Raw genomic sequence first — 15044 nt, 5'->3', positions numbered from 1 at the left:
CAATGCAGATATAGTTGGAATATTTCAGAAGACTTTTTATAAGTCAGAGAAATAAACAAAAGGAAGTATTGAGAGCAGCATGTAATGAGATAATTATTTCACCCCGGTACATATTTATTTTGCGTATGTATGTGTATGTACATGTTTGTGCGCATGCATAGCAGTAGAGGCCAGAGGTTGACATCTGATGTCTCCTCAGTTAGTTTCCACTTTAGTTTTGGAAACAGGGTCTCTTAATGAGCCTGGAATTTGCTAAGTTGGGTAGACTGTCTGGCCAGCAAGCCGGGAATCCCCCTGTAGTGAGGATGCGAGCAGTGGGCTGCGTTCCCGCCACCCGGATCCCGGCCACCTGGCTAGCTTATGCCCCAAAATAACAACACACAATTGTATTCTTTTAAACACTGCCTGGCCCATTAGTTTCAGCCTCTTACTCACATCTTGACTAACCCATATCTAATAATCTGTGTAACAACATGAGTGGTGTCTTACCGGAAAAGATTCAGCATCTCTGACCTGGCGGCTGGCTCCATAGCATCTGACTCAGGTCAGAGAATCATGGCGACTGCCCAGAGAGGAGAGGCATGACGATTGCCAGAGGCATCTGCCTCATCCCTCTGTCTCTGTATCCCTTGTACAGGCATTACAGGAGTGACTTAGTGGGGTTTCTATTGCTGTGAAGAGACACCATGACCATGACAACTCTTATAAAGGAAAACCTTTAACAGAGAATTAGTTTATTATCATCATGGTGGGACACGGCAGCATGTCCCATGGTGCTGGAGAGGTAGCTAAGACTTGTACACCTTACACAGGCAGTAGGAAGTAAACTGAGTCACTAGGTGTGGCTTGAGCCACAAAGCCTACCTCCACAGTGACACACTTCTTCCAACAAGTCCCATACTCACTCCAACAAAGCTACACTTTCTAATTGTGCCACTCCCTATAAGCCTGTGGGGGCCAGTTCCATTCACATTACCACAAGGAGTGTACTACTAAACCTGGCTTTTTAAGTGGGGGCTGGGGAGCCTATCTGGGGTCCTTGTGCTTATGTGACAAGCACTTTACTGACTATGCCATATCTCCAGCGTGATATTTAGTGTTTTATTAAATATTTTAATGTACAAAGCAAGAGGTTTTGTTATGTTTTCATACATTTGTACCGTGTGCTCTTTCTTTATCCATTCCACCACCTTCTCTTGCCCTCTTTCTGGCATCTGCTGCTGTGGTTTTTCATGACATTTGTTTGGCTTTAGCTTTCACTCTCCCATCAGGATACTCACCACACCTGAGCCTCGGAATTCAGATTAGCATGGCAAGTTCAGCATACTCTGGCCATAGATAAGCTGAACTCCTGTCTTTTCCCTATCATACAGGATAATCTTTAGGTATGTGCAGATTAAATTTCAAATCTACATTAGAAGAGTTCATGATTGACATATGGGCATGCTACCTACAGTAGTGTGGCTTCCCCACCTTCCCCCATAAGAAGTCCTATCATAGTAGATTTCATAAGACAATCAAATCTACAATAACCCAGTATTTTGAGCTAATCTTGTGGGGGTGGATTTTGATGCTGTTAGAGGTTTGTCCCCTCTTCACCTTCGTACCTGGGATTGAACCCAGGGCCTTGTGCATACTGGGCAAGTACCTTCCACTGACCTACAGCCGTCTTTTACTTTCAGTTTGTAATAGAATCTTACTAAGTTGCCCATGCTGACTTGAGTTCAGTCTGGAGTCCTTGAGCTTGGGATCCTACTGCCTCTGCCATCCATGAAACTACAATGATAGACCTTCTTTACCATGCCTCGCCTTATAGGCTTTTTATTAAAAGGCCTTTGTAGTATATTTATGTACATTTTGTGGCTTTTATAAAAAGAGCTACAGTGGTGTGCAATCAAAACCAATAAACTTGACCTTGTAGCCTGGGTTCTAAAACAGTGTTTTTAGAACCTGGTCTGGGAAAACAGTGTTTTTGTTTTATTTATTTTACTGTTTCTTAAATTATACATTTATTTTTGTGCACATGAATATTTTGCCTGTATGTGTGCCACCTGCATGCCTGGTGCCTGAGGAGGCAAGAAAAAGGTCCTGGATCCCCGAAGTGGAATTCCAAACAAGTGCGAGCTGCTGTGGGTGCTGGGGGTGGAGCACGGGTTCTCCGGAACAGCAGCCAGTGCCTTAATCATGGAACCGTCTCTCTTGTCCCAGTGCTTTCTTTTATTTGTCTATGTGCTGGTTTATTTATTTGTTTGTTTTGTTTTTCTTGTCTGTTTTATTCATGTTTTTATTTTTTGTGTGTGGTGCTAAGGATTGAACATAGAGCTTTTAATATGCTAGATAAGTGTTCTCCCACTAGGCTGTATTTCTACCCCTACCTTGTTGTTTTAGTAAGTGAATATGGTGTAATTAATTATAATTTTATAATCCAGTTAACATGTCAGTTTTCTCCAAGTCAGTCTATTGCTTATATATATTCTAGCTGAAATGTATTATTTTATTGAATTACTTTAAATGACTGTAATGTTTTTACCTAAATATTATTCTTTGTAGTATATTGCTTTATTTAATATGATGTAGAGACAGTAAAAATTCCATATCATCTATTTTATTTAAGTTTGAAAAGTTTTTTTTTTAACTCACGTGTGTATGTGTGTGTGCATATCCATGGAAGTCAGAAGAGGGCATCAAATCCCCTGGAACTAGAGTTACAGATGGTTGTGAGCCACCACATAGGTGAACTGAACCCAGGTCCTCTGCAAGAGCAGCAAGTGCCTTGAGCCGTCTCTCTGGCTTCAATTAAGATATTCTTATATAAGATGTTATTTTACTTAGTTAAATCTGTTTTTATAATTGTTCCCTTGTTTTATTTTATATATATTTATATATTGCGCATTTCTTCTTTAAAAGTTTTCAGTTGTGGACTGAGGACGTAGGTCAGTGGCAGAGCACTTACCAAGCACACACCCCCTCGCTTCAGTCCTCAGAACTGCAGGATAAAAATAAGATAAAACAAAAAAGCAAACACAACCACCATGCATTATAGGACTCTAAGTAATTTGGTATTGTTAGTTAAGATGAACTGGTGTTTTCTTTCTTTTCACTTGAGTATCATGTTTCTTTCCAGAGTGAGAAGCTTTTGTTATATGATACAGTCCAGAGTGAGCTTGAGGAGAAGATCAGAAGGCTTGAGGAGGACAGGCACAGCATCGACATTACCTCAGGTCAGGGCCGCGGTGTCTTCTCGTGTTAATGCTGTCTGTGGGAATACAGTGTCCCAGCCAGAGGGAGCAGGGGTCTAGGAAGATGTTCAAAGTACAGCATAGGAAAAGGGACAGACGTATGACAGGAGCTGCCATGGGACCAGACTGGAGGACAGTCCTGTGTTCCTCCAGGCGAATGGGTGAACGTTACAGGGTGGCAGGGTTTTCCTGGAGAAAGGAAACATTGCCCTGATTATTAGATCAGGTCAGTATGAAATGTGTCCTTTCAGGATGGCAGTAGAGAAGTTTTCTGGACGTTTTACTAGGTTGGCCCACAATTCTTGAGTATGTATTGTCTTTATGGTTTGCAGTTGCTTCTCTGCTGTAGTTGGGGCAGATTGGAGGAGATCAGTGCGGGTGTTCCCGTGCTTGTGAGTTGGGTGTCTGTGGACAGTGGCTTAGTGTTTTCTAAATGGATGTTCTTGTCTGGAAAAGAATGGCCACCTCAGGGCCGGCGAGATGGTTCGGTGGGTGAAGGAGCTCGCCCCCAAGGCTGGCAGACTGAATTTGGTCCCCAGCACCCATGTGGTGGAAAGAGAGAACCCACTCTCACAAGTTCCCTCTGACCTCCGCATGTGTGCTGTGGTGTGCAAGTGTGCATACACACACAACACACACATGAGTAAATAATAAATGTAAAAACTGAAAACAGACCCCCTCTGTGCTGTTCCCTTGGAGCTTTGTATGTAAGTAAGCAGTGAAGTGAAATTCTGTACTGCGCTTTCTTCCTGTGGCCCCGGAAGTCAGCTGCTGTTGTGATTTGCTTGCAGAGCTGTGGAATGATGAGCTTCAGTCACGGAAGAAGAGGAAGGACCCTTTCAGCCCCGACAAAAAGAAGCCCGTTGTTGTTTCAGATATCCTTTCCCACGCTGCCTGGTTTCTACACTGCCTGCCTTCCTTACTTCCTCACACTCTGGTCTTACTGGGACCAGCACACGGTGACTCACAAAATGACTGAGGCCAGAGATAGACTGCTGCCCTAGAGGGGACAGGAGAGGAGGAGCTCCGGTCCTCACCTCAGCTTGGAAACTGATAGTGTCCCGCCCACAGGACTGAGGGGAGACAGCTGTTTATAATACAGTGTGATTAGTTTTTACTGGCGCTTTTTGTTGTTTTTGAGACAAGGTCTTGTAAGTAGCCTAGCCTGGCCTTGAACCTATAATCCTCTTGCGTCAGTTCATTGAGTGCTGGAATCACAGATTCGTGCGCCACATTGGGCTCCAAAATGTATGATTTGCTCAGTGCTCAGTTGACCTTGACTTCTCAACGTCCATATATAGTTTATATGCTTCAGGACCTTGATATCCTTGAGGACTGGACAACAATTAGAAAGGTATGATTAACAAATGGTACAGCAGAAGTATATTCTTTTTTTTTTGTTTTGTTTTTTTTTTTTTTTGTTTTTTGTTTTTCGAGACAGGGTTTCCCTGTAGTTTCTAAGAGCCTGTCCTGGAACTAGTTTTTGTAGACCAGGCTGGCCTTGAACTCAGAGATCCGCCTGCCTCTGCCTCCTGAGTGCTGGGATTAAAGGCGTGCGCCACCACCGCCTGGCTCAGAAGTATATTCTTATAGTCAGCCTTTTAGGAGTTTGTTCATCAGTATATAAAAATATAATTGCTGTAAATATACTTTGCTTTGCAGTGGACTGTAGAATATTTTAAGAATTAGATGTGTTTGTAATTTGTGTTTTTTCCTGTAATAAAGCCATTAATAGTTTATAAAAGAATATGGAATTGAATATGTTTAGTTTGCTCTAGAGTATTTGGACTCAGAGCTTTGCTGTTTCTGCTCTATAGAGAGTTCCCAGTAAATATTTGCTAAATGAATACATTGAGCTTTAAGTGTCTTATATTCTGTTAATAACAATCGAGGCAAGATAGATGCTTGTTTAAGAATGGAGCTGTGTATCTTCCCATCTTTTTACTTTTTATTTATTTCTATTACCATTTTTACTTTTTATTTTGCTCAGACTGCTCTAGAATTCACTTTTGTAGCCCCCAAAGACTTTGAACTTGTGAACCTCCTGCCTTGGTCTTCTTGGGATCTGGATTACAAGCTTGTGCCAACAGGCCTGGCTTGAGACTTGTTTTCGTTATTAAAAATTTTCATTTTTATAAGTTATCCAGAGAAAAGATTTCAGCTGTTAATAATGCCTATGGGAGAGGGTGTTTTCTATAACTTAAGACATTGTCGGTCTGGAGGTTGGGCATACCTCTCAGTTCTAGCGTGCCTGCCTAGCATGCCTGCCTAGTTAGTGTGCCTGCCTAGCGTGTCTGCCTACTGTGCCAGATGCATTGGGTTCTTTCCCTAGCACCAGAAGAAAATGAGAGCAGCTAATGTTTATATTTTATTCTATTATTGAACCAATGAAGAAAATTGTATTATGTTCAGTCTGAACTCAGATTTCTCCCCTCTCCTCCTCTTTTTTCTAAGGCAATGGCTACATTGGGTCCACACCGAGTTAAAACAGAACGTAAGTCATGAGTTGTGACATCCTGTCTGTGGAGAGCTGTTGAATTAGAGTGGTTAAATGCCCCGTGTGTTGAGGAACTACATATCACTGGTTCCATTAGTCAGCAAACTCTAACTGATATTACAAGGAACTCTGGAGTCTCCTGCTTCATATAAAAGCTTCATGTGTATCGCTTCAATTTCTTTTTTCTTGTTAAGCTGAATCATTCTTACTGATATTAGTTCTGTAATTCAAGATGCATTTACCCAGTGTGTTTTTTGTTTGTTGTTCGTTTTGTTTTTAATTGGTCCATTACTTATTTAGGTGAAGTGTTGAGAACTCATGAATTTGTAGCACGAATAATAAAAACCCAGAGACAGAAATTTGGTTCAACCCAAAAACCAGAAAAGCAAAGCAGCTAAGCCACTAGAGAAGTCTTCATTTTACCAGGCTGGGTGACACTAAGCTGCTAAGCCTCTCTCTCCTCGCATTTTATATTCCCTCTAGTTCTGGGACTAGAATGTATGACTTCCTAGTACTGGGATCAACACTAGCCACCACCACCTGGATTTGTTTCTGCATTGATTTTTTATAGCTCAGGGTGGCCTTGAACTCACAGAGATCCACCTGACTCTCTCAAATCCTGGGATTAAAGGTGTGTATCACCATTGCCTGACCTATAGTGGCTTTAGCTTTGCCTCTGGTCTTCAGGCAAGATTTATTTATCAAAATACAAATAATATATCACTACGTGAATTGTTTTCAGGGAGTCCAGACTCTCTGAGGTTGTGTATTAAATTTCTTAGGAGTCCTTTTGCCCGTGAGCAGAGATTGGGGTTCTGACAGTGGAATACTGAGAGATTAGCTACCAGTGAGATTGACCTGTTGTGTTTTAAGACAGGACTTTGCTAAGTAGCCTTGACTGGTCTGGAAATTAGGATCTATTTCCCTCTCTTGAGTGCTAGTGCTATATATATAGTGTGTATGTGTGTGTGTGTGTGTATATATATATATATATATATGTATATATATATAGTGTATGTATGTATATAGTATACATACATACATACACACACACACACACACACACACACACACACACACACACACACACACACACATATATATATGTTTTCAACTCTGAGGCAGTTGCCAAAATTGTGATGAACATTGGTGTCTGTTTCTGCTTTTTTTTTTTTTTTTTTTGGAGATTTTTGTAATTCTTTAAAGGTTAGCTTTTAAAAAAGATTTTTAAATAGTGAGGAAAGAATTCATTTCAAAAGTTTCTTTAAGAGGTATTTATCTTTAAGAAAGTTTCATTTTTTTCTCTTAATGGTCCTTTAAACTTTATTTCATATCAATAAATTGCAGCAGTATTGTACCTATATACTACTCTTGTCTGACTAGGGACTGATGCCTGAATCTCTAGAATGATTTTGGGTCTTTGATTTTTCTTGGTGTGTGTGTGTGTGTGTGTGTGTGTGTGCATGTGTGTGTGCATGTGTATGATATGCATGTTCACTTGTGTGGACATGTATGTGTATATGTGGAGGCTAGAGTTATCCTCTATGGCTCTCCATTTATTTTTATTGATGTAAGATTTCTTGTTGAATAGAGTTCTGATTCTAGCAAGTCCAGCCGCCCTGAATACTCTGGGGAGCCCCCGTTTCTGCTCCCTTGTGCTGGGATTATAGGTGGATGCTGTGCCTGCCTGGCTTTTATGTGGATTCTTGTTTTCACACTTGTGTAGCAAGGGAGTTATTTCCCCAGCTCCTGCTTGGTTAGAGTCCCACCACCCCATCGAGTGCTCTCTTCTAACTTGTCTTTAGCTTAATGTTCTATTACTTTTATTCATAACATTTACCTCTGTTTGTACCTTTAAGAATAATAAATTTCACAGTTCTTTTTAAAGAAAGTTGATTGTTGTGCATCTGGGGCATGTGTGATTGCATGCATTCCATGTACACATGTGGAGATCAGAGGACAACTTTTAGGAGTTGGTTCCTTCCTTCCACTGGGGGTTTTGAGAATCAAACACCAAACTCAGATTATCAGGCTTGCACAGCTTCTCTGTTAACTGCCGAGCCACTGCACTGGCCCCACTGGTACTTTTAAATTCATTGCCTTGTTTATCTGCCTCCTGACTGGAGTGTACGCTTTACAAAGGCTGGCAACATACCTTTCTGCTTGTTTTTTCTTCAGCACCCAGCACAGTGTGCTGTGTATAGGATGTGTAATGAACGAATGAATGACTAAAAACAAATGCATATATGTTTATCACTACCTTCTACATACCAGAGACTATTTTAGGTTCTTAAAGAGACAATGGGGAAAGAAAGAGATTTGGAGGCTCCTTTTAGTAAGTGAGTGAGTGAGTACCAGATGATAACCACACGGAGCCCGGGTGCGCTGCGGTGAAGACGTTCTGAGAGGTGGCCGCTGAATGATGAAGGTGCAGCTACTGCGTGATGCGGTTTTGACTACGTTCCCCTAAGAGCGTGTTTTCCCTGCAGTCGTTTATCTAGTTATGCCAGACCATTCCTCAGGGTTGGAAGTGGAAGTTCTGCTTACGATAATTAAAAGTTCTGGGGACCTCCCATTATACATTAGATTTTGCTTTTTCCAAGTATGATATGCCTTGTAGGGAAGGAGATTTGAAAAGCAGTTTTCAAAATTGGAAATAAGACAATTCATGTTTTTCAGGATCACTTAAAAGTGGTGCTGGTAGTTAGCCTTTCATGTGCCTGCTCACTCTCCTGACTCTTCCTCTCTGACCTTTGTTCATCTTAGACAGTGAACTCTAAAGTTAGAGAATTTCCTATGTAAGAATACTTCAAATGTTTTTCACACACACACGTACATGGATTCCTGTTGTCTTTTAAAGTTTTGGCAGTATCTTATTAACATCACAGTTATTTAATGATCCCTTTAGCTCCAGTGAAGCTGGAGAAACACCTGCACAGCGCTCGGTCCGAAGAGGGAAGGCTGTGTTACGACGGCGAGTGGTATACACGTGGACAGACAATATGTATTGATAAGAGAGATGAGTGTCCCACAAGGTAAGGAGCTTCCCGTCACTCCAGTATTGCTGAGAATTGCTGTTTACGCCTGTTGTCAATCAACATTTGCAGCCCCTGTAGGATATTTGCCACGTCTCATTTGTTCCTTGGGATCCAGTCGTGTGTGCACAGTTGGTAATATTCATACATGAGACTTCACATGAGAGTTGAGCACAACATTAAAAAGTGCATGTGTTGGGTGTTACTCATCCATGAAGTGATCCTGTTTGTTAATTCTTACAGTATAATTAGTTGTTACGATCCTAATATAATGACTTTCAAACCAGACTATTAAGAAATTTTGGTGGGTCTATTAATTCTTAACTCTTTTGGTCCCGTTTCAATTTTCTGGATTAAAAAACCATATCAGCTGGCAATGCAGCTACGTTTTTAGAGTGCTTGTTAATGAACAGATATCTCTGGCTCCAGTCCCCAGCACTACATGACTCAGGCAGGCGGAGAGCCTGTAATGTCAGCACTAGGAAGGTGGAGGCAGGAAGATCAGGAGTTCAAGGACAGTCTTAGCTGGGGTCTCTGCAATGGCAGGGCCAGCAGAGTAACAGTTCATGTGAGGCAAGAAGTAAACCCAGTTCATGATGCAGTAGCCAGTGCTGGGTTAAACTTCTAGAGTCTGACCCTGGGCAGTTTAGTTTGGGGATATTTAAATACAGTACATTTGGAAAAACGTTTCCTGATGTAACAGAATCCTGTGTACACAAAGAGTCATAATTACATGGAAACTCTTCTCAAAGTACATGTGACTTCTTCTGTAAAGGTGGGTTCTAAAGATAGGCTACATATGTTATCTTAAGGGCCTTGGGAGGATCTGGTGTAGTCTTGGTCATACAGATAGCGTAGAGGTCATCTAGACTATTACCCGTCCTGGGTCCTGTGTGTGGGAGCCTGGGAGAGATGGCTGTGCACATAACCCAAGAATCACCTAGTCTATTAGCCACCTCCATTCCCAGCCTTCTGGGTGGAAAACCGTGTGTTTAACATTCCTGGTTCCCCTAGACGTTATCTGTGAGCACAAGGACCTTTGTGTTCCCAACACTTAGCTACTTTAGAGTTGGAGGGCAAGCCGGGGATACAGGAGAGATTTCATTTCAAACAAAAAAAGTATCAAGGCAGGAAAGAAATGGAAAATTAATGAAAACTTTAAGAATGCCTAGTGGGGCTAGAGAGATGGTTCAGTTGATGAGAGAGAGCAGCTCTCCTAGAGGACCCTTTGTTCCCGCAGTGGTCAGTTCACTCCAGCTCCCTCTTCTGGCCTCTGCGAGCACTGCACACAGTTTGTGCACCATGTAGCTAAAATAGTCACATAAAACAAAAAACAAAAGTAAAGCATTAAAAAAGAGTACTTTGTAACTAAAATATAACTTGAAAACTAGAAATTAGTCTTTTAAGTGTTAATTTTGATTTAATGTTTATATTAATTATTCATGCAGCCTATAAGTTATCTTGCTGTGGTCTTTTTGAAAATATTGATGAGTTATTGCTTTCATCCTTTAGGGTTAAATTCTCAAAGTATCATCTTTCTAAGTAAGAAACATTCTTTTCTACATAAGAACATTTGAGTTTAGTGTGATTTCTTATTTTGAAAGTTTAATTGGATTATGATTTCATATTTAAATTTTTGGATTTCAAGAACATGCATAACAGCTTTTCTCATAGAAGTTCATTTATCATAATACCAATTTCATTTGATGCCCCAGGATTCTCTTGTTTTATTGGTTTTGAGACATTTTGCTACTACTTAGCATTAAAGTGATTAAAAAGAGATAGCAGTGAAAGTAGATGGTAGAAAAGGCTCTAATGCTACTGAATAAGGGCTTTAGGTCCTCTGTCCTCTTGGAGGGTGAAGTGTGGATGGGGAAGGAATGATGTGTTTTTAGAACAGCCAGTAACTCTCTCAACGAGGGGATATGTGCCACAGGGCTTTTCAGCACCATAGAGCTCACTTGCACACCTAGGTAGTAGAGGCCGGTCACATAATGCAGCCTCTTGGTACAACCAACAGTTGTAAGATGTTTTACAGAAATGCTTTTTATTTTATTTAAAAAAATAATTGGAAAGACATATATGTTAAAAATTATAACAAAGGAGTCTAACACAAAATAGGGCTGGGGATGTAGCTCAGTGGTTAGGAGCCTGTCAAGCCTACAGGTCCAGGTATCAGTCTTCCGCTGGGGACAGTGTTGATGTCGTCAGTACCTAGGCAGGCAGCAAAGTGAATCATCTTTGCCAAGTGTAGGCACTGCCTGTGACTGTATATGCTCCTCTTTCGTGTGATTGACAGCACAGTAGGTTTCTGTGTACCAGTGTCATCACACACATGAAGAACACATTGTGCTGTGATGTTTGACACTGCAGCCTGTGAGCTTTTAGCTTCAGTTTTAGCTCCTAGAGCCACTGCTGTCTATTGTTGGTCAAAATGTCACATACTGCATGGCTTAGTTCTAATAGAAAGAGGAGTTTATCGAGTTCATTTAGGAGGTAAGTTGTTGATGGTTATCGTGATATTTCCTACTCCATGCCCTGCTGACAGTGCAGTGTCTGGTAAAGGTCAGTTTTATACCTGAACCTGCCGAGCTTGTAAAGTATGGAACCTTGTGTTTACTCTAGTGATCTAATGAGATTAGTAAAGCCAGACACGGCAGAAGAAATGCAAGCACATGGCCAGCCTGGGCTTTCTGTGGCGTGTCTTAAAAAATAAACAGAAAAGAGAAATAAACCCCCATAATAATAAAATAAATGAAATGAAATGAACCACATTGTAATTCATTCATTTTTTTTCTTTTTTAGTGCTGTAATTACAACAATTAACCATGATGAAGTTTGGTTTAAGAGGCCTGATGGAAGCAAATCTAAGCTTTACATTTCGCAGCTACAGAAAGGAAAATACTCAATTAAACATTCGTAATCACAATTTAAGTGTTACCCAAATCTACCTTATTAGTGTTACCAAGTGTAATGTGCCATGGGAGCCAAGAAAATGTATTCAGCAGCGTAATATCTTCATCGAGTCGTGAGAGAATGTCTTTTAGGTAGAACTCTAAGTAGATCCCATATTGGTAAGTCATTAAGAAAAATAGTGAAATAAATTTAATCATGGCCATCACATTTATTTGCCTCTTAGGTCCAGTGGCCAGCAGGTATATTTGGTATGTATTTTTCCCTCAGTTTTGTTTCATTTTGTGTTTTAATTGTGTGAGTGTCTCATCTCTTAGTGCACTACAAACTACAGTTAGCTGCAGTTTTAAAGTCTCCACGCCTTTGTCACTCATTGTGTTTGTAAATAAGACTGAGAAAATATTTCCTATACATGATTTGTATTAGTGCGTTAGTTTAAATCAATTGAAGTTTGTACATATGTCTGTGAGTATGTATATACGGCATCATTGCTTACTTAGAACCCCGGCCCAGCCGTCTGGTGTTGTTTTACCCCAAGTTGAACTGTTGGGTCTGAGAAGTAAAGGGAGCACTTTTAAAGACTGGATCTCCTTCTCTTCTGCCTCGTGGTGGTGGCCTCTTTTCTAGATCATATTAGAGGTGTATTTGTAGCTTTGTGTCATGTGTGACCACGCTGCTGCTGTGTTTATTGTGAGCTTTTGGAGGGCCGGTGCCCCCTGGTGTTGGTAATGCAGTGTCTGCGGGAGCAGCGGCTGGCAGTATTGTGGTGCTTTCTGCACATGTCTGACCTTCTGAAGATTTTAGTAAGCATTTTCTGGAGGCAAAGCTAGATCCTTATTCTAATTTTATTGCTAGGATGAAATAGATGTGAACACTTCATTTGAATCTAGCCCTCCCCATTAGCATTTTTTAAAATCTTACATGTTTTTACATTTTAAGGCCATTTGGTGCAATTTAGAAAATGTTGGCCTCCCTTCCCTTAGCCACATTTCGTAATTAACTTCCAAAGCCTCTGGAACCAGGTAGAAAACTGAAGCCTGCAGAGTGGCAGCACAGTTGGCTAGAGTGTGTGTTTAGGGTGCCACCAAACCAGTGTTCTGGTGGTCTCATGCACTTTAATTACCATGGTATTTAGGAGGATGAGGAAGATTCACTTGCTAACACTCAGCCAAGGAGTCTCTGCATGATTCCGTTAGTTCCTTATGAGTTTACCTCTGCAGGTATCCTGTGCAGGTCACCACTTCACAGTTGCCAAATGTAATACATTTGACTTTTGAAATTAGTATCAGCAATGTTGTGCTGCTCTGTTCTGTTTCTCATCAACCTTAGCAGCTGGACTTACTGTCGCAATCCAGGAGCATTTGACAGTACTTATATATAAATATATATATGATGTTTGATAAACATTTTTAATGAGATTTGTATTTTTAAATTTAGTATGTAATACAAAGAAGTGTTTGCGTGTCATTTGTGGTACTGTGTGTTATTCACTTATGCTTAGTAGTTTCTACTCTGTCCACTTCTGGGCAGATTTGAGCCATTTGTCATCGGTAGATCCACAGCGGTGTGGAGGGGCTTGCGCTCGGCTACCCACACTTGCACCTCTGTGGGACATGCGTAGGTATTCAGGGCCTAAGTTATACTTAACTCAAATATGCACACAGGTGTGTTATACCTTAGCAAGTGTACTCTGTATTTTGAAATTCTAACCAGAAAAAAAATAAAGACTTGTTTCTCATGCTTACTGTGAAAACTTTAATTTCTGTATCATACTATTCCGCCATCATACTAAGATTGTGCCAAGCACATGCTGGTCAGCGGTATGAGTACCGTGAGATAGCTTACTGCAGGCAGTTTCCCATTAGTCTTTTAGTTATTAGCTTTAATTTTGGAGATCATTGGGAACCCTGCGATGAGATGGGCCAGCTGCCGCCGCTGCCGTGTTTCTCATCAGTTCCTGCTGTCAGTTTCTGGACTTTCCCACCACAGCTCCTGTTCACGTCGAGCTCACCTTGCTCTGCCATCTCACACTTAAGACAGAAGACCCCAGCCATTATCTAAGACCGTGTAGGTCTGTTACAAAGTGGACTGAAAACGCATGTCTCCTAAGGAAAGGGATTTGAATAGGGGTGAACGAGTACATTGGCAAGGATCGTTACAGTCTTGCCAAATTGGAATGTAAGCTAGTGTATCTTGAAATTCAGAGATGTAAAATATGAAAAAGCACTGGAAAGTTCAGAGGCAGAAGGAGGCATGTCTCTTGTCTTCATGGCTGGTGCACTGTGGGTGACCTGTGGGAAGTCCCCATTGTTACTGTGGGCCAGCATCTTGCCCTCCATAGCTTCCCACTTTATTTTTAAGATTTACTTTTAATAACACTCGTGTGTGTGTGAGTGGATCTCACATGTATATGGGCGCTAGTCATTAGAGCATTGGATCCCTTAGAGCTGGAGTTGCAGGCATTGTGAGCCACCAGATGAGAGAGCTGGGAACCAAGCTTGGATTCTCTGGAAGAGCAGCAAATGCTCTTAAACACCAGTTCATCTCCTCCAGTCCCCTTCTAGGTTCTTTTTAAACCATGTATTTTATTACTTTGACCAATTCATGAACAGGGTGGAACCCGTGACTAATGGGTATCCAGTGATTAAAAAAAGCCTAATTTGAATGCCTTTCATGTGTTATTTGTATTTAATGTAAAACCCGAAATTCATTAATTTTTGCATGTTCAAAACAAATAAAATGTCAGAATTCTAACTACATATTTGTCCTATGTTGGGAGTTTTTGACCTTATATTTTTCTCCAACCATGAAAGGTCAATACCATGAATGTTTTGAAACAGGCTCAAATAGCTTATCTTTCAGAAAAATATGTATATGTTCTGCCATGGCAAGCTAAAATTTGTAAATGTATAATTCTTTTCCCCAAAAATTGAAGCTTATATTCTCTTTCAAGACACATTTGATTAAAAGCAAGCTGAGAGCAGTTAGAAGACCTTTTGGGTCTTCTTGCCTTTTCTGTCTTTTTGTTGCTAAAATAGGCTCAGGTGGGTGACCTTGCTGGAAGGCAGCTGTAGTCCTCTGAAGAGAGGATTGCCTTCCTTCTGGTTTGGTAACCTTTTTTACTAAAGGTTGTAAATCCTGTTAAGCTGTGAGGAAGAATCATTAGTCAGAGGCTCAACTTTCTCTACAGGGATGTTGAGAAATATTCTACTTCGTTTGTTATTGAAGGGCTCTGCAGCTGGCGTCTATAGGAGCCCATGTGCTTGCACGTGGAAGTCAGATTTCAGTAAGTTATGTAAGTGTGTTAGTGGGTCATTTTACTCAAGTACCTCGAGCCCTTGGAATTATCCATGAACCCTA

The 15044-nt window shown here is 40.9% G+C and overlaps 1 protein-coding gene across 2 annotated transcripts in view; it reads left to right on the top strand.

Annotated features, from left to right (window-relative positions):
- Brms1l (BRMS1 like transcriptional repressor) overlaps window positions 1-14443 on the top strand; it is a 38089-nt gene extending 23646 nt beyond the window's left edge. For both annotated transcript variants that reach the window (XM_038337613.1, XM_038337612.1), the window contains exons 5-10: window positions 3125-3221; window positions 4031-4114; window positions 4529-4593; window positions 5694-5733; window positions 8645-8771; window positions 11577-14443. In XM_038337613.1, coding sequence (XP_038193541.1) covers window positions 3125-3221; window positions 4031-4114; window positions 4529-4593; window positions 5694-5733; window positions 8645-8771; window positions 11577-11694 — 531 coding nt within the window. In that variant the 3' untranslated portion in view covers window positions 11695-14443. The remainder of the gene's footprint in view (window positions 1-3124; window positions 3222-4030; window positions 4115-4528; window positions 4594-5693; window positions 5734-8644; window positions 8772-11576) is intronic.
- Window positions 14444-15044: the final 601 nt, after the last annotated feature.

Source organism: Arvicola amphibius, chromosome 7 (genome assembly GCF_903992535.2).
Source record: "Arvicola amphibius chromosome 7, mArvAmp1.2, whole genome shotgun sequence".
Lineage (NCBI taxonomy): Eukaryota > Metazoa > Chordata > Mammalia > Rodentia > Cricetidae > Arvicola > Arvicola amphibius.
This window is presented reverse-complemented; position numbering and strand designations above follow the sequence as displayed.